The following is a 17942-nucleotide window of genomic DNA, read 5'->3' on the forward strand; positions in this document are numbered from 1 at the left end:
AAAAAGTGAATTGGAGCCAAAGCCGATGGAGCAGGAAGCGCGTCCATGATCACTTCCTGTTTGGTGTAAGTTGATATAAAGCTATAAGTGACATATTTGTTTTTAAAATTAGTTCTGACAACCATTTAACTAATCCAGTACCTAGTCTTAGTCCTGGTTTAGTCCTGATTTAGTCCTGGTTTAGTTACAGTTTAGTCCTGGTTTTAGGATTCTTTTAGTCCTGGTTTAGTCCTAGTCCAGTCCTGGTCTTGTCCTGGTTTATTCCTGATGTAGTCTTGCTTTAGTCCTGGTTTAATCCCAATCCAGTCCTTGTTCAGTCCTGGTTTAGTCCTGATTTTAGTCCTGATTTAGTCCAAGTTTAGCCCTGATTTTATCCTGGGCTAGTCCTGGACTCTTTGGGACCTTAGGGACCAGCATTCTCTCTTAGTCCTGCTTCTTTCCTCCCACAGACCTGGTTTAGACCTGGTTTAGACCTGATCTAGACCTGAGTGGACTCTCTCGGGGGCTGGCTTCCTAAAGTTCTTCTATAATCCTGATGTAGTCCTGGTTTACTTTTCATTTAGTCTTGGCTTAGTTCCTTGTGTAGTCCAGGTTTAGTCCTCCTATAGACCTGGTTTAGACCTGGTTGGCCTCTCTAGGGGACCAGCCTCCTGTAGACCTGCTTTAGTCCTTGTGTAGTCCAGGTTTAGTCCTCATATAGACCTGCTTTAGTCCTTGCTCAAACCTGGTTCAGTCCTGAATTCTGCTCTTCAAATCCACTTTAGACATCACATTTTTGCTGCTCGTGTTTGGCAGATGTTGCAGTTTTGAGTCACGCGAGTTGAGATCAGTTTTGAAGAGTCTGAGTTTACGAGATCCTCCAGACGAACGCGCCGGGTCTGTGGTTTCTCTGCATTTTTAAACAGCCAGAAAGTGATTCATAAATCTCTCATAAACGTTTAGAGAGTTGCGAAAGCGTCTATTTTAAGTAGAAACACGTTGGCGCGTTTCAGATGACATCACCACATTCTTCAGGCTGATTGTGATGACGTCATACTCCCAGAAGGGGCGTTTCGACCACACGACGCCATGAAATACCCAAACGGGAAACTTACAAATGTTGAACCTGATTATTTTTATCAAGAACTCACCGCGTTACAACCGAAATCTGCGTTTTTAACAACATTCATTCGAGTTGACCCCATCCGTCCATGATCTTCCATCTATTCAAGGTTTGATCGTGCGGACATCAGTCTAAGGGATTCCCGGACTTCCCCACACCCCAGACGCTTCCTCCAGCTCCTCCAGCGGGACCCCAAGGCGTTCCCAAGCCAGGCCGATGGATACAGTCCCTCCAGCGTGTCCTAAGTCCTCCCCCCGGGGACCTCTTTCTGGTAGGACACGCCTGAAACATCCGGAAAACAGATGCTGGAGCAGGTTCAGCAGGTTCCTCTCGACGTGGAGGAGCAGCGACTCTACTCCGAGCTCCTCACCCCTCATCTCTAAGGGAGCGTCCGTCCAGCCCTGCGCTCGTTTCGGCCGCTTCTATCCGCGATCTCGTCCTTTCGGTCATCACCAAAGCTCATGAGCGTAGGCGAGAGCGAGACAAACGAGGCGATAAAAAGTCACGTTTTCCATAAATTCACAAAAGACGATAATGTGTGTTTTATTTTTATTTATTCTTTCTTTCCACGTTTCTCTTTACAGCCGTCGTACAGTACATCCGGTCACAGTACAAGGATAATTTAAAGTTTCAAAAGTGCAATCCTACCCAGAGAAACCTGCAACGATTCACCAGAAAATGTACCGAAATGATTCAAAGTCTTATGTGCAAAATAAAATCTGGTTTAAGCATTGACACATATTTATAACGTGACTTAAAAGTTGTTGAAATGTGAAGGTCTGAGCAGGTTTTATTAAACTCATTGGAAAAACTTTGGCCGATCGACACAAAAAACTACGAAATATGACAAAAAGAAAATGGAAGTCAAAGAATTCAAACTGGTATAAGGTAAACAAAAGAGAACATGTCATTTCTACAAGAATGTCATCTGGTTTAGACCTGGTTTAGTCCTGGTTTAGTCCTGGTTTAGTCCTGGTTTAGTCCTGGTTTAGTCCTGGTTTAGACCTGGTTTAGTCCTGGTTTAGTCCTGGTTTAGACCTGGTTTAGTCCTGGTTTAGTCCTGGTTTAGTCCTGGTTTAGACCTGTTTTAGCCCTGGTTCCCGGTTCAAGTCTCTGTTTAAGTTCTGGTTTAGTCTTGGTTTAGTCCATGTTTGGTCCTGGTTTAGTCCTGTTGTAGTCTTGGTTTAGTTTTGTTGTAGTCCTGGTTTAGTCCTGGTTTAGTCCTGCTTTAGTCCCATTATAGTCCTGGTTTAGTCCTGGTTTAGTCCTGCTTTAGTCCCATTGTAGTCCTGGTTTAGTCCTGGTGTAGTTCTGACTTAGTCCCCGGTCTAACTCTTGTTTAGTTCAGGTTTAGTCCCAATTCTGATCTGACGTGCAGCGTGAATGCAGCCCAGGACTAACCCAGGACTAAACCAGGACTAAACCAGGACTAAACCAGGACTAAACCAGGACTAACCCAGGACTAAACCAGGACTAAACCGGGACACGGTGCATTCTCACTCTGTTTGTTGAGGTCATCTCTTTGTGATAAAGTGTAAATAGATTTTGTTTTTTTTCAACAAACAGATATGGGAGAGTCCCGGCTTAAGTTCAAGGTTCTGTAGTTTTTCTGAGAACTCAAAATATTGTCCTGAATCAGAACTTCTTTTTAGCTTTAAAGTAAAATGTAAAACATAAAAAAATAAAACATGTAATCAAGTATGAAAAGTGAAAACCATGACTTGTTTTTAAATCCCTGACTTTTCTGGTCAAAATACAAGAAATTCAAAAAGGTGAAGATATTTAAGTTAATCTGACTATATTTCTCCAAATGCGACACACAATCTGCATATTAAAAGTGCACCGTGTAACTTTTCTGCCCGTCTCCATGGAGATGTTATTGGTTTGACTTGAGGGTTACACAGAATTCCATAAAACGTATAAAACTCCATTAAAATAAGCCGATATTTCCACAAAACCGAGTATTTTCTGGCCATAAAACAATGTCTGAACGAATAAATAGACACGTTTAATGCCATACTGCGGAACATTCCCACATGGAGACAAGCAGGTTACATAGTGCCTCTTTAAATTGTCTGAGCAGGTAACAAAACTCACAGCAGTTAGCTCGACACTAACTAAATCAGAAACTTTGGTTACGAATCCTGTTTGAAAAAGTCCAAATCCTGGTCCCGAACCTGGATCTAGTCCGGATTTGGTTCAGTTGGTGACGGAAAACTTTGCAGTGCGATGCATCGTGGCGCAGAATCCATCCCTGAAACAACAACGTATTGAATTTAAAACGACAATACTTCTTCGAGACGTTTGTTGCTCAGAAGTTAATGATTTTGCTTAAAGTGCGCCGCTAGAATGCTAACCGTCGCTAACGTTATGTCGCTGTAAACTCCGCGCTCTGGTCTGAAAAAAGTGCTTATAAACTCATCACGGTGAATAATTAGGATGCTCAGAATGTATAAGCTAAGTGAGGAATAACTGGAATGACATCTAAAACGTCTTGCGCGGCGTTTTACCATAGCAGAACGCTCCGTAAAGTCCATTTTGCACAATACCTCCTCTTTAAAGAACAGATCTGATAAAGCGCTGGGGTGAAGTACCTGCAGAGGCCAGTGGAGCACTCGTAGTTGTTTTGGCAGTACGCTCCGAACGGTTTGCTGTTCATAATCCTCCACAGAGGGGTCATCCGCGCTGACCTCCGGAGGGTCTTCAGAGTCTGGGTCTGAGATGGGACCAAGGACTCAGAGCCTCCCACTGGACCAGCACTGATCTGAAGAACGGGCGATTGTAAATGATGAATGTTTGAGAGGATCATAAACGTTCTACAGGTCAATGATACAAACACAGACACAGGCAGATCAAATAATCAGGTGTGTGTTGTGCTACACTGAGTTCTTGGGTCTAGTCACTAATAGAAATGAAAAAAAAAAGCATAATCTCCCCAGAATCTGAGAGTAAACGTTCTACAAAGTGGGTTAAGTGTCGTGCCCAAGGACACAGTGGCAGGGATGGGAGGAGGAATTGAACCTCTGAACAAGAATAAGACTAAAATGTTGCGAGCATTATATTATTTTTTCCTTGTTCTGGCAAAACGTATTTAATTGAAATAGATTCATGAGATCCCAGAATCCTGGTTTAGCTCCAGTGCATCCCCAGTAAAGTCCTAGTTTAGTCCCGGTTTAGTCCTGGGTTAGTTTCTATGACTCAGTAGTCCAGGTTTAGCCCAGGTTAAGTCCAGATTTAGTCCGGTTTTAGTCCTGGTTCAGTCTACGTTTAATCCTGGTTTAGTCCTGGTTTAGTCCTGGTTTAGTCCGGTTTTAGTCCTGGTTAAGTCCAGATTTAGTCCGGTTTTAGTCCTGGTTCAGTCTACGTTTAGTCCAGATTTAGCCCAGGTTAAGTCCAGATTTAGTCCGGTTTTAGTCCTGGTTCAGTCTACGTTTAGTCCAGGTTTAGTCCTGGTTTAGTCCAGGTTTAGTCCAGTTTTTGTCCAGGTTTAGTCCAGGTTTAGTCCTGGTTTAGTCCTAGTTTAGTCCTGGTTTAGTCCAGTTTTAGTCCAGTTTTAGTCCTGGTTTAGTCCTGGTTTAGTCCTGCTTTAGCCCTGGTTTAGTGCAGGTTAAGTCTAGGTTTAGTCCAGTTTTAGCCCTGGTTTAGTCCAGTTTTAGCCCTGGTTTAGTCCTGGTTTAGTCCTGGTTTAGTCCTGGTTTAGTCCAGTTTTAGTCCTGGTTTAGTCCTGGTTTAGTCCTGGTTTAGTCCTGGTTTAGTCCAGTTTTAGTCCAGTTTTAGTCCAGTTTTAGTCCTGGTTTAGTCCTGGTTTAGTCCAGTTTTAGTCCTGGTTTAGTCCAGTTTTAGTCCAGTTTTAGTCCAGTTTTAGTCCTGGTTTAGTCCTGGTTTAGTCCTGGTTTAGTCCAGTTTTAGTCCAGTTTTAGTCCTGGTTTAGTCCTGGTTTAGTCCAGTTTTAGTCCAGTTTTAGTCCTGGTTTAGTCCTGGTTTAGTCCTGGTTTAGTCCTGGTTTAGTCCAGTTTTAGTCCAGTTTTAGTCCTGGTTTAGTCCTGGTTTAGTCCAGTTTTAGTCCAGTTTTAGTCCTGGTTTAGTCCTGGTTTAGTCCTGGTTTAGTCCAGTTTTAGTCCAGTTTTAGTCCTGGTTTAGTCCTGGTTTAGTCCAGTTTTAGTCCAGTTTTAGCCCTGGTTTAGTCCTGGTTTAGTCCTGGTTTAGTCCTGGTTTAGTCCAGTTTTAGTCCAGTTTTAGTCCTGGTTTAGTCCTGGTTTAGTCCAGTTTTAGTCCAGTTTTAGCCCTGGTTTAGTCCTGGTTTAGTCCTGGTTTAGTCCTGGTTTAGTCCAGTTTTAGTCCAGTTTTAGCCCTGGTTTAGTCCTGGTTTAGTCCTGGTTTAGTCCTGGTTTAGTCCAGTTTTAGTCCAGTTTTAGCCCTGGTTTAGTCCAGTTTTAGTCCAGTTTTAGTCCAGTTTTAGCCCTGGTTTAGTTGTGTTTTTCATTAAGCTCTTTTTTAAGTGAATCAAACACAAATGTCACTCACAGTTTCACATTATTCATACGTCTGTAAAGTGAAATTAACTCCAAACTCAAATCATATTTTTAAATCTCACCTGTTGAATGAGCAGAATCCAGACGAGCCCCAGAGCAGCAGCTTTCCTCACGCTCCACAACATCTGGTCCATTTTAGATTCACTCCAGAAGGATCTGAACTTATTTTAATTTAGAAGTTCTTCTTTAGACCTGCCCAGATCATGAACCAGTCTTAGATCTCCAATCTTAGTCCGGATTTTCTTTGGTCTTTGGTCTTGGAATATCCCTGATCTTGAGTCTTGAGGTCCAGACTCTTCCTTATCTCTGGTTTTGGTCTGGATCTCGGTCTCTGGTCTGGATCTCGGTCTCTGGTCTGGATCTCGGTCTCTGGTCTGGATCTCGGTCTCTGGTCTGGATCTCGGTCTCTGGTCTGACTGAACAGACTGGCTGCTTTGGAGGAGGAGCAGGTCTTTTAAAGGGCTGGCCCCCAGACACAGGAGGAAGAGGAGTCACAGATGAAGAGGTGGGGTGAAGAGGAGTCACAGATGAAGAGGTGGGGTGAAGAGGGTTCATGTAACGTCTCATTTTATAGTTTAAACTGAAGCTGGAGACGGATCAGAGCTCTATGAAAAAGCCGTTCACTTCAGACTGGCGCCATTATTCAACCACAAAGACGTCCTCAGATTTTATGCAAACTTCTCTTCATTTTTCACCATGTAATAAGTTGTATCCTGTTTCCTGCAGCTTAGGAAATGTCTGTTTGCACCGACTCCCCTCATCACTCGCTGTGATTATTCCAAAACAGACTGTGGGTCACACATAAATGTTCAGAATTGTTGGGGAGCCCATTTTTCAACAATATATATGAAAATCTGCTGCTTGTTTTGGTTGAAATGTCTCTGTAAAGGGGCGGAGCCTCAGACAGTGGCTGTGGTTTGAGTTGTGCTCCAGAAACCTGAAGGTCGGAGTTCATTGTCTCGTATGAATGTGGTGTGTGTGTGTCTGTGTGTGTGTGTGTGTGGGGGGGGGGGGGGGGGTGTGTGTGTGTGTGCCTGAGAAATGCATTACGTTTATAGTTATTATTTTTGTGATATTATTACAAAACCATAAACACTTTGCTGGTGGTTATGATTATATTTCATGGGTCTGACCTTATAGGGTCTGACCCATGAAATATAATCATAACTGGGTCAATAATATCGGTCAGAAAACTCACGTTTTTTGAATCTGAGGTCTCTATAAGGCCCTTTAACAAAATGTAAAAGAAAAACCTACAAAATTAACATATGCTTTTTATTTGTATCATATTTGATACAGCAGGCTTTCATAAAATCTGGACTGATTGGGCAAACTCCCATAAAAAGTGGGGAACCCAATGGAAAGTATAAAGCTGGTTCAGGGTTCCATGGCCGGGACCAAAACAACACTGCTCCTCCTGAATCCGAGGTTCAACCTCCCTGATGATAGACCTGGGGAGGCTGAGGAGTGTGATTCCCCTGTAGTCAGAACACACCCTCTCCACCTTCTTAAACAGACCACACCCCGGTCTGCCAGTCCAGAGGCACTGTTCCCGACGGCCACACAATTTTACAAGACACAACATCCAGAGACTAAAGATTCTCAGGACAGATCTCATTCACCCCTAGAGCTTTGCCACCGAGGAGCCCAACCAGCTATTCAGGATTCTATCGTCCGACAACATCCCCAATGAAGGTCAGCAGCTCTCCGCCTGCTCTGTACGCAGTGTTGGTGGCCTCCCCAAACTCCTCCCGGCCCCGAGTTTTTGCCTCTGCTACCGCACGAGCCACAGCACGCTTGGCCCGCTGGTGCCTCTCAGCTGCCTCAAGAGTCTCACAAGTCTCAAAGAATTCTCCAGCCTGACGGCGTTCCTTACTTCCAGTGTCCACCACCGGGTTTGGAGATTGCCACTTTGACAAGCAGCACAGATCTTACGACCACAGCCACGAGCGTCCGCATCGACAATAGAGGTGGAGAACACGGTCCACTCTGAGTCAATGTCCTCAGTCTCCCCAGAGAGAAGCTCTGGAGGTGTGAGCTGAGAGTGTGTGAGCCAACAGGCCCTCACTGGGGTCCTCTAGGTGGTGATCAGTTTAGAACCCGACACCCCTTTACACCCGAGTGTTCAAGACTAAAGGTCAAATGACACGTTAACAATGTTGACCCTTGACCCATGGCAGAGTGTGTCCTGGTGCCACGTGCCCTGATGGACACATCACAGGTGGGACTACAAACTCTTCTTAATCTCACCCATCACCCAGAACCTGTTTGGCACAGGACACCAGGGCCTAATGTCCCAGGCAGCACAGATCCATTTGGGGACACGAACTCCCCACCACAGAAAGTTATTCTGAAATACAATAAAAATCATAATATGTCCTCGTTTATCCTGCTTTGGTTTGACCATAGTGATGGTTCAGTCCTGGTTTAGTCTTGGTTCAGTCCTGGTTCAGTCCTGGTTCAGTCCTGGTTCAGTCCTGGTGATCGTGGACCACGCGTTCACCTCCTGAGCTCATGTGTTTGTTTAAGTCCAAATAAAGCTGCAGTGAATGACCTTATGCAGATAAGTGTCTCCTGCACGCGGCCTTTGACCTTTGACCTTTGACCCCAGGAGCACACTCTGTTTCACATAACGAGTCTGCACGTGTGGGACCAGCACACACAGCACTTCACTGTGTCAGGTCACAAATGCTAAACAGTCCAGATTAATTAGTACAGAGCATTTACCAAGACAAACTACATGTGTTATTCAGGATTTAAACAGTACAATGGTGCCAAATGTTCCACAGTATGGCATTAAAATTACCTATTTTTCATTTATATTTTTTTATTGCTCAAAAACATATTTGAAATGGTGTTTTAATGCCATTCTGTGGAACATTCCACAGCATATTCTCCATGGCGACCAGCATGTGGCAACCCCTCCACCAGAAAAAGTACATAGTGCACCTTTAAATTATTAGTTTATTCCTGATTTAATGCTGGTTTAGTCCTGTTTTAGTCCTTGTTCAGTCTTGGTTTAGTCCTGGTTTAGTCCCGATTTAGTCTTGGTTTTAGTCCTGGTTTAATCCTGGTTCTGTCCTGGTTTAGTCCTGGTTTAATCCTGTTTAATCCTGGTTTAATCCTAGTTTAGTCCTGGTTTAGTAATGGCTTAGTTCTTGTTTAGTCCCAATTTTAGTCCTGGTTTAATCCTGTTTAATCCTGGTTCAGTCTTGGTTCAGTCCTGGTTTAGTCCTGATTTTAATCCTGGTTTAATCCTGGTTTAATCCTGGTTTAATCCTGGTTTAATCCTGTTTAATCCTGGTTCAGTCCTGGTTCAGTCCTGGTTTAGTCCTGGTTTAATCCTGGTTTAGTCCTTGTTTAGTCCTGTCTTAATCCTGTTTAATCCTGGCTCAGTCCTAATTCAGCCCTAAACCTTGTCCTGGTCTTAACTTTGTCATAGTTGGACGTATGGATGTTTTTTTGTTGTTGTTTTTTGGAAAAAGGCCTAAAAAAGGAAACATTTATCAGCAGATGGTTTGATTTTATCGAGGATCGGGGCCAAACGTCTCTGTCCTGATCCAAGTGAACTGAGCTGCCTCCGCACAAAGTCCAGCTCGCCGTTTTTTTATATAATCCCGGTTTAGTGATATGTGCATGTTTGGATGTGGCCATGTGGGTTAGTGGGTCAAAGGAAAAACGCCAAAGGTCCCCGGACACATGGTCAACACATGTGTCCCGTTACAAAACACGTCAAGGTCAAGAGCTGTGAAGATTTAAGACTTTTTTTCAGGACTAAACCGTGACTCAGCGAGAAAAACATACAGATTCAAACGACGGGGGGTGTTTCCTGTAAAGTGCATAAACACGAGCGAGAACGGAGGGTAAAACATGAGTCATATGGACCGACGGGGGAGGGGCTTAGAGTCATATGGACCGACGGGGGAGGGGCTTAGAGTCATATGGACCGACGGGGGGAGGGGCTTAGTGCCATGGTCCTGAGTCATATGGACCGACGGGGGAGGGGCTTAGAGTCATATGGACCGACGGGGGGAGGGGCTTAGTGCCATGGTCCTGAGTCATATGGACCGACGGGGGAGGGGCTTAGTGCCATGGTCAGAGCAGAGGCACAGACCAGGACAAAGTGAAAAAGCGTTGGATGAGAACAGTAAATATAAATATAAATATAAATATAAATATAAATATAAATATAAATATAAATATAGTCCAGGCCCTGTGTGACCAGAGCAGGAGCTGAGATCTCTGCAAGACCTGATCCAAGTGCACGTTTAGCCCCGGTATAGTCTTGGTTTAGTCTTGGTTTAATCTTGGTTCAGTCCTGGTTCAGTCCTGGTTCAGTTCCGGTTTAATCCTTGTTTAGTCTTGTTCCAGTTCTGGTTTAGTCTTGGTTCAATCTTAGTCCAGTCCAGGTTCAGTCCATGTTCAGTCCTGGTCCTGTCGCGGTCCAGTTCTGGTCCAGTTCTGGTCCAGTCCTGGTCCAGTCCCGGTCCAGTCCTGGTCCAGTCCTGGTCCAGTCCTGGTCTGACCTCAGACTGTGGGGACAGTATTTTCTGCTCCAGAGCTGAACACACAGAGTGAGCACATTATCCAAAAATAAAAGAAACATTGTGAATATTGTTTTGAGACATGCAAAAATTTAAATATAAAGTAAACAGTTTATAATAAAAATGCTTCAAAATGATAAAAAACAAAACAAAAACAAAACTAAATGTTGAAACCTTAAAATCATTAATGGCAGTGACATAATCCGTCTGTACCATGAGCTCCTGTTTCTGTCCAATCAGTGAGCAGCTCATTCTGCTCTGATCATTCTGCTCTCTGATTGGACGATCAGAATAAACCCACAGTTTTATTATTAGTAAAAGAAAAATTTGATCTGAATCTGTGACTCGTCTGTTCTGACAGAACACGACCCAAAACACACGAACAAAGCAGCGTTATGTAATGTTTGGGTTCAGACCTGGTTCAGTCCTGGTTCAGTCCTGGTTTAGTCCTGGTTTAGTCCTGGTTTAGTCCTGGTTTAGTCCTGGTTCAGACCTGGTTTAGTCCTGGTTTAGTCCTGGTTTAGTCCTGGTTCAGTCCTGGTTTAGTCCTGGTTTAGTCCTGGTTTAGTCCTGGTTCAGACCTGGTTTAGTCCTGGTTTAGTCCTGGTTTAGTCCTGGTTTAGTCCTGGTCCAGTCCTGGTCCAGTCCTGGTTTAGTCCTGGTTTAGTCCTGGTTTAGTCCTGGTTTAATCCTGGTTTAGTCCTGGTTCAGACCTGGTTTAGTCCTGGTCCAGTCCTGGTTCAGACCTGGTTTAGTCCTGGTTTAGTCCTGGTTTAGTCCTGGTTCAGACCTGGTTTAGTCCTGGTTTAGTCCTGGTTCAGACCTGGTTTAGTCCTGGTCCATATTAAACATTCCCAGTGAGCGAGACGAGCGGGAATCCTGCAGACGACCTGGAGCTGCCAGGAAATGTGAATTAAACATGAGCCTCACACACAAACCGTACTGAGGCTTTATATAAATAAAACACGACTCCACCGCGACACTGTGGAACTTTTCTGCTGGTGGGTCATGTTTGTCTCCATGTTGTTGTTTGGTCTGACATGTTCCACAGTACAGCATTGACGTTATCTATCACCTTGGAGACAAGTGTAAACGCATAATGGACATGTTTAATGCCACACTGTGGAACACTCACTAACCTGGAACTGATCTGGAACGGCTCTCGCTGAAAGTGACGATGAAAATGTGACACAACAAGAGCAACGACATCTCCATGGCAACAAGACAGTACCACACCCTCCAGTAGAAAAGTTCCACAGTGAAGGGGCTTCATGGCTCCTCAGACAGGAGCAGGGCAGACAGGTGCAGGGCAGACAGGTGCAGAGCAGACAGGTGCAGAGCAGACAGGTGCAGAGCAGACAGGTGCAGAGCAGACGGGCGCAGACGGGCACAGTGCAGACGGGTGCAGAGCAGACGGGTGCAGAGCAGACAGGTGTAGAGCAGACAGGCGCAGACGGATGCAGACGGGCACAGCGCAGACGGTGCAGGCGGGTGCAGAGCAGACGGGTGCAGACGGCGCAGACGGGTGCAGCCCTGTCCTGTCCCTGAGCACACACTGGTTAAACTCTGGTTAGACATTTGCTCTCTGTGTTGACTCAACTCATTTTATCACCGAACATTCTGTTTGTTTGTGGAACTTTAACACGTTGCATTTTCAGGTGACCTTAATAAATCAATCCTCTGTTTTCACTTTTTCACTTTTGAACCATAAAAGTTTTGACCTGCAACTTTGTCCAGACACAGAGATGAGACCATGAACAGGACGAGACCATGTGAGCAGAACCTGTGATAAATGTGTTTTACATCAGTGAAGTGGCACAAAGTTCAGAAGAAAAGTACAAACACACAGTACTTCTAAAACATAAAACCTCTGCCAATAATATACAGTACAGTGCAGCAGTACTCTTACTTAAGTAAAAGTTGTGGTTACTCTAGTCTGAGTCACAAAATCTTTATGTTGACAATTTGAGATGTGTAAATGTTTCTTTTACCTCGACTATATTTTTAGATGTAAAATACTGAATATTTCTACTTGTACACTTAGCTTGTCCCTTTATTTGCTATTTAATTATAATAATGTGAAGAATGATGAACATGTTTCTTCACCTTCTTCTATTTTTGCTGCAGCTCTGATTTGAATACAGGGAAACACCACCATCGTCTGGACACAAAAGGTACTGCAGTTTCCCACAGCGACACAAGATGTGACTGGAGTTTTCAGGAAAATGGCTCCTTCCTGATTTGAAGCAGGTGATTTGTGAAGACCTTTCCCCATTCAAATGTATATTTAGATTTGAGATTATTATCGCTATAGCAACGGAGGAGCAATCGGCCAATCAGGAAAGGATCCTCCAGCCTGAAACCGAAGAACGAGTCAAGTTTAAACCGTCCATGTTCATTTATTTAAACCGTGTCTTACTAAAGATTTAAGTATGAGATTTGTAAGTGAGTAAAGTGACAAAACATAAAATAATGCACAGAATCTGGTATTTTCAAAGGATAGAAACAAAAACGAGCCAAAGTAAATCAAACCCGCGAGAAACAAACGTTCAGACCTTTTCATATCGTTACATAAAGATTTTGTCATTTGTAGAAAAGGAACCACAAGTTTTACTCGAGTAAGAGTAGTACTGTTACTCCAATAACACTCAAGAAGTAAAAGTACGCGGTTAGAAATACTCTGAAAAGTACAATCCTTTTGGAGCTTAGTCAAGTAAATGTAAATTGTTCAACCCACCCAGAAAAAACGTTGTATATATATATTTTTTTTGTCCTAAACTCAGCAGAAATGTCCCAAAGCTGCAGCCTCAAGTCACTTTAGACTGAGGCACAACTTTTGCTCAAGTAAAAGTACTTTTACACTGTACAATATACTACTGGAGTACTTTTACACTGTACAATATACTACTGGAGTACTTTTACACTGTACAATATATTACTGGAGTACTTTTACACTGTACAATATATTACTGGAGTACTTTTACACTGTACAATATATTACTGGAGTACTTTTACACTGTACAATATACTACTGGAGTACTTTTACACTGTACAATATACTACTGGAGTACTTTTACACTGTACAATATATTACTGGAGTACTTTTACACTGTACAATATATTACTGGAGTACTTTTACACTGTACAATATATTACTGGAGTACTTTTACACTGTACAATATACTACTGGAGTACTTTTACACTGTACAATATACTACTGGAGTACTTTTACACTGTACAATATATTACTGGAGTACTTTTACACTGTACAATATATTACTGGAGTACTTTTACACTGTACAATATATTACTGGAGTACTTTTACACTGTACAATATACTACTGGAGTACTTTTACACTGTACAATATACTACTGGAGTACTTTTACACTGTACAATATATTACTGGAGTACTTTTACACTGTACAATATACTACTGGAGTACTTTTACACTGTACAATATATTACTGGAGTACTTTTACACTGTACAATATACTACTGGAGTACTTTTACACTGTACAATATACTACTGGAGTACTTTTACACTGTACAATATATTACTGGAGTACTTTTACACTGCGCAATATATTACTGGAGTACTTTTACACTGTACAATGTATTACTGAAGTACTTTTACACTGTACAATATACTACTGGAGTACTTTTACACTGCGCAATATATTACTGGAGTACTTTTACACTGCGCAATATATTACTGGAGTACTTTTACACTGTACAATATATTACTGGAGTACTTTTACACTGTACAATGTATTACTGAAGTACTTTTACACTGTACAATATATTACTGGAGTACTTTTACACTGTACAATGTAAACCTCAAGTAGGAGTAATAATAATAATAAAATAATAATAATAAAATAATAATAATAATAATAATAATAATAATGCTGCTTTAGTCCCATATAGCACTTTTCCTGACACTCAAAGTCGCTTAAGTTAAGGTACGTTATTATTGTAGCCACAGCTGCCCTGGGACAAACCGACAGGAGTGAGGCTGCCAATCTGCACCATCCGATCAAACTTTAACAAACTCAAACACAAACTCAAACTCAGCTCCAGCTTTAAAAAACGAAACGAAAAAAAAGCACTAAACACGAGTCAGTTTGAGAAAATGCATTACTTTTATTGTTTATTTTTTCTATAAAACTGCATCACTTTTCACACCAAACGCTTTGGTTCACAATCAGTGGTTTTTTTTTTGTCAACATTTCCATTTTTTCCCCCCATTTTTTCTATAAATATCACACTCCACAGTTTACGACGAAGCAGCAACAATCGAACAATCGTCCACAACACCTTGAATAAAAACGCCTCCTGTGTCCTCTGTAAAGCCGTTTTGATGAATGACGTGGGATTTTTTTCCGTTTAAAATTTACCGGAGCACAGAAAGTGACAAACTTTTAACATTATAAATATGTGAAATGCTTTTTTTTCTGTAGTTGGTGTCAATATTTTATACAAAACTTGGTCAATAAATAACTAGAACGCCGTCGGATTTCAAAGTGCGATTCATATTCCTCACATTCGTCCTTGGCGTTTGGGCCGTGCAAACTTCACAACAGTGCAGATCATTACAAATCCATTATTTTTCTACCAAACCAACTTGCCACTTGCATTTTGAGCATTTTTTTTTAAGCTACCGTCTTCCAAATCCAACAAATCTGACAACTTTCATAACCGCACACGAACGTCTCCTTCGCCCGAGACCAACGCGTCGTTTTTGTGCAAATTTCAGTCTCATAAATCCAGCTTTTTCCTCAATCTCACAGCTTTTTTTTTGGTCGAAATTGCACCGAATCGAACACCAACGCAAGCTTTTCGGCGAGCATTTTTGCGCATCGTTCAAGCTAGAGTCTCCTAGATCCAACTTGAAAACAAAAATCTCACAACTTGCTTCATCACCTCAGACCAAACCTGAAAAAAACTGTCGTATTTAGTCCATTTTTGAAGAGATTTAACATTTCCAAATCTCTTACGTCCATTTTTTTTTACGTGCTGCTTCGCTATCGACACGTACAGGAGTCGGCGACCATGTCCTCCAGCTCCCTGTACTCCACCTTCTTCTTGTGCACCACCAGGACGCTGAGGGGGAGGTATTTGAACGGGACGCACGAGAGCGAAGGGACCTCGCCCAGGCCTAACCCGTGGATGGTGTTCTGGATGACGGCGTGGTTCGGGGAGTTGTAGCCGTAGGGCAGCACGCGGGGGCAGTCTCCTCGGCAGAAGCGGGGGTTGTACATGGGCGGAGCGATGAAATAGTGGCCCCACCCGAGCTGCTCGAACGACAGCCGGAACGAGTGAAGCTTACAGCGGTTTTTGGGCGTTCCCGTTTTCCGCTTGTAGTTCGGAGAGTCGAAGAGAAGCGAGGAGGAGGAGGTGGGGAGAGAGGGGGAAGAGGAGGGGAGCGAGGTGGAGGAGGAGGAGCGTTTGGTGAGAGCGTCTAGAGTCAGGGCGCTGTCTTCGGACCTCCTCTGGCGCACGGCGGGGAGTCCATGTCTGATCTGGTTTATAAAGTCCTCTCCTCCCTCTCCCCCCTCTCCTCCCAGCAGCTCCCCCACCCACTCCTTCACCTGGCGCTGCTCCTCCAGGTAGAGCAGCAGAGACGGCACCTCCACGTGGGGGTTCTCTGCGCCGCGCTCGCCGAAAGAGAACCAGCTCCACCAGGGGAGCTCGGCCTCCTCGTGCCCGGGGTCTGAGCACCAGTACTGGGCCGTGAGGGTGAGGTGAGGGGTGGGCTCCCGGAGCACGTGGGCAGTGATGTCCGTCTCTGTCCAGCGTTCGTGAGGCTCCAGGACCACCAGGCTGCTGTGGCCTAGAGTGGAGAGCTGCCCCCTGCAGCGAGGGGCTTCGGGGGTCGAGTCCTGGCCGAAGGAGGACGACCGGAGGTGGACGAACGAGGCTCTGAGCAGCTGCTCCGAGGGAAGAGTGTCCAGATGATACTCAACTGTGAAGGAGTAGTGATGATCTGAGACACAGAGGAGGTGAAGACGGAGGTTAGTGATGATCTGAGACACAGAGGAGGAGGTGAAGACGGAGGTTAGTGATGATCTGAGACACAGAGGAGGTGAAGACGGAGGTTAGTGATGATCTGAGACACAGAGGAGGAGGTGAAGACGGAGGTTAGACCAAACAGACACCGTGTGACCACATGGGCCTGAGTCTGTGACTGACAGACGGTAAAAAGACAAAACGACAGAACATTTATATTTACAGTGAGAGACGTGAACCAAACATGAACAAAACCTGTAGATCTGAGACACAGACGGGACCTTCAGTGAACAGAGGTGGGAGTATAACTTTTTCTTCTTCCCTCTCCTTTATATTGTTAAATTATATTGTTTATATCGTTTAAATTATACATTTTTTTCTTGGCACAAACTCGAAATAAAACAAATCAATCAAACATTAAGATAAAAGTGACACTGTATGAACCAAAACATGACCCTGTCCCACTGACCCGGGCCGCGCGCACTGACCCGGGCCTGCACACACTGACCCGGGCCCGCACACACTGACCCGGGCCCGCACACACATTTGCGCTCTTTTGCTCATAATCTTTGCACATGTTTGAGTTTGAGCCTTAAACCTCCCGCACCCACATGACCGCGCACGTGCTTGTATCACACTGACCTCTCGTGGCCGGCAGGTGGCGCACTGAGGACGCCGTGGGACGCAGGAGTCTCACGGTGTTGGAGCCGAACTTGCGGTGCTGTCTGGGCCTCCCGTCGGGCCCCGCGGCGCTGCGGTACAGACTCAACATGAACTGCAGGTTCTGATCGGCCTCCTGCTCGTGCGTGAGAGGCCGGTGGTGCGCGCGCTCGTGTCTTGGACTCCGGCGGCTCCGGTTCGACTCCCGCGTGGACACGGCGCACGTGAGGAGGAAGAGGAGGATGAAGCCGCGCGGCTGCATGTTCAGGGTCAGAGAGCTTCACGGGACACCATCCTCACACGTTTCACACGCACACGCATCTACCAACACCGCGCGCTCACGTGACCCCAATTAACTCCTCTGACGTGCACGAGCATGGGACACACCCACAGTGAGCACGTGACCAGCGTAAAGACGTGTGCGTGAAAAGGACAAAACAAATATTCAGGACTGTAGTAGTGTGTAGTGTGTACTGTAGTAGTGTGTAGTGTGTGTAGTGTGTACTGTAGTAGTGTGTACTGCAGTAGTGTGTACTGTAGTAGTGTGTACTGTAGTGTGTGTAGTGTAGTAGTGTGTACTGTAGTAGTGTGTACTGTAGTGTGTGTAGTGTAGAGTGTACTGTAGTGTGTATTGTAGTAGTGTAGTGTACTGTAGTAGTGTGTACTGCAGTAGTGTGTACTGTAGTAGTGTGTAGTGTGTACTGTAGTATTGTAGTAGTGTGTAGTGTGTACTAGTAGTGTGTAGTGTGTACTGTAGTATTGTAGTAGTGTGTAGTGTGTACTAGTAGTGTGTAGTGTGTACTGTAGTATTGTAGTAGTGTGTAGTGTGTACTAGTAGTGTGTAGTGTGTACTGTAGTATTGTAGTAGTGTGTAGTGTAGTGTGTATTGTGTAGTGTCTAGTGTGTATTGTGTAGTTTAGTAGTGTAGTAGTGTGTAGTGTCTAGTGTGTACTGTAGTAGTGTGTAGTGTGTACTGTAGTAGTGTGTAGTGTCTAGTGTGTACTGTAGTATTGTAGTAGTGTGTAGTGTGTACTAGTAGTGTGTATTGTGTAGTGTTCATGTGTCCTGCCTCAGTTTAATAAAGATTCAACACT

At 44.2% G+C, this 17942-nt stretch overlaps 2 protein-coding genes across 2 annotated transcripts; both read right to left on the minus strand.

Moving 5' to 3' along the window:
- Window positions 1–1644: 1644 nt before the first annotated feature.
- Window positions 1645–6067, minus strand: leap2 (liver-expressed antimicrobial peptide 2). The gene is made up of 3 exons (XM_033983641.2): window positions 5697–6067; window positions 3697–3866; window positions 1645–3356 (listed from the first exon to the last, which is right to left on the minus strand). The coding sequence occupies exons 1-3, from the start codon at window positions 5766–5768 to the stop codon at window positions 3302–3304; spliced, it is 297 nt and encodes a 98-aa protein (XP_033839532.1). The 5' UTR covers window positions 5769–6067; the 3' UTR covers window positions 1645–3301.
- Window positions 6068–14299: 8232 nt separating this feature from the next.
- bmp15 (bone morphogenetic protein 15) lies at window positions 14300–17174 on the minus strand. The gene is made up of 2 exons (XM_033983637.2): window positions 16831–17174; window positions 14300–16165 (listed from the first exon to the last, which is right to left on the minus strand). Exons 1-2 carry the CDS (start codon window positions 17108–17110, stop codon window positions 15204–15206), a joined length of 1242 nt encoding a protein of 413 aa, XP_033839528.2. The 5' UTR covers window positions 17111–17174; the 3' UTR covers window positions 14300–15203.
- Between the last annotated feature and the right edge of the window lie 768 nt (window positions 17175–17942).

The sequence above is a fragment of the Periophthalmus magnuspinnatus genome, chromosome 18, assembly GCF_009829125.3.
Source record: "Periophthalmus magnuspinnatus isolate fPerMag1 chromosome 18, fPerMag1.2.pri, whole genome shotgun sequence".
NCBI classification, from domain to species: domain Eukaryota; kingdom Metazoa; phylum Chordata; class Actinopteri; order Gobiiformes; family Gobiidae; genus Periophthalmus; species Periophthalmus magnuspinnatus.

What these genes read in the sequence shown, in the direction of transcription:
- leap2 (XM_033983641.2), bottom strand. Translation starts at nt 5,768, where the DNA reads ATGGACCAGATGTTGTGGAGCGTGAGGAAAGCTGCTGCTCTGGGGCTC. An exon ending in GGATTCTGCTCATTCAACAG is followed by an intron (nt 3,867 to 5,696) that starts GTGAGATTTAAA and finishes CCCGTTCTTCAG; the next exon opens with ATCAGTGCTGGTCCAGTGGG. An exon ending in TGCTCCACTGGCCTCTGCAG is followed by an intron (nt 3,357 to 3,696) that starts GTACTTCACCCC and finishes TTGTTGTTTCAG; the next exon opens with GGATGGATTCTGCGCCACGA.
- bmp15 (XM_033983637.2), bottom strand. Translation starts at nt 17,110, where the DNA reads ATGCAGCCGCGCGGCTTCATCCTCCTCTTCCTCCTCACGTGCGCCGTG. An exon ending in CCACCTGCCGGCCACGAGAG is followed by an intron (nt 16,166 to 16,830) that starts GTCAGTGTGATA and finishes TCTGTGTCTCAG; the next exon opens with ATCATCACTACTCCTTCACA.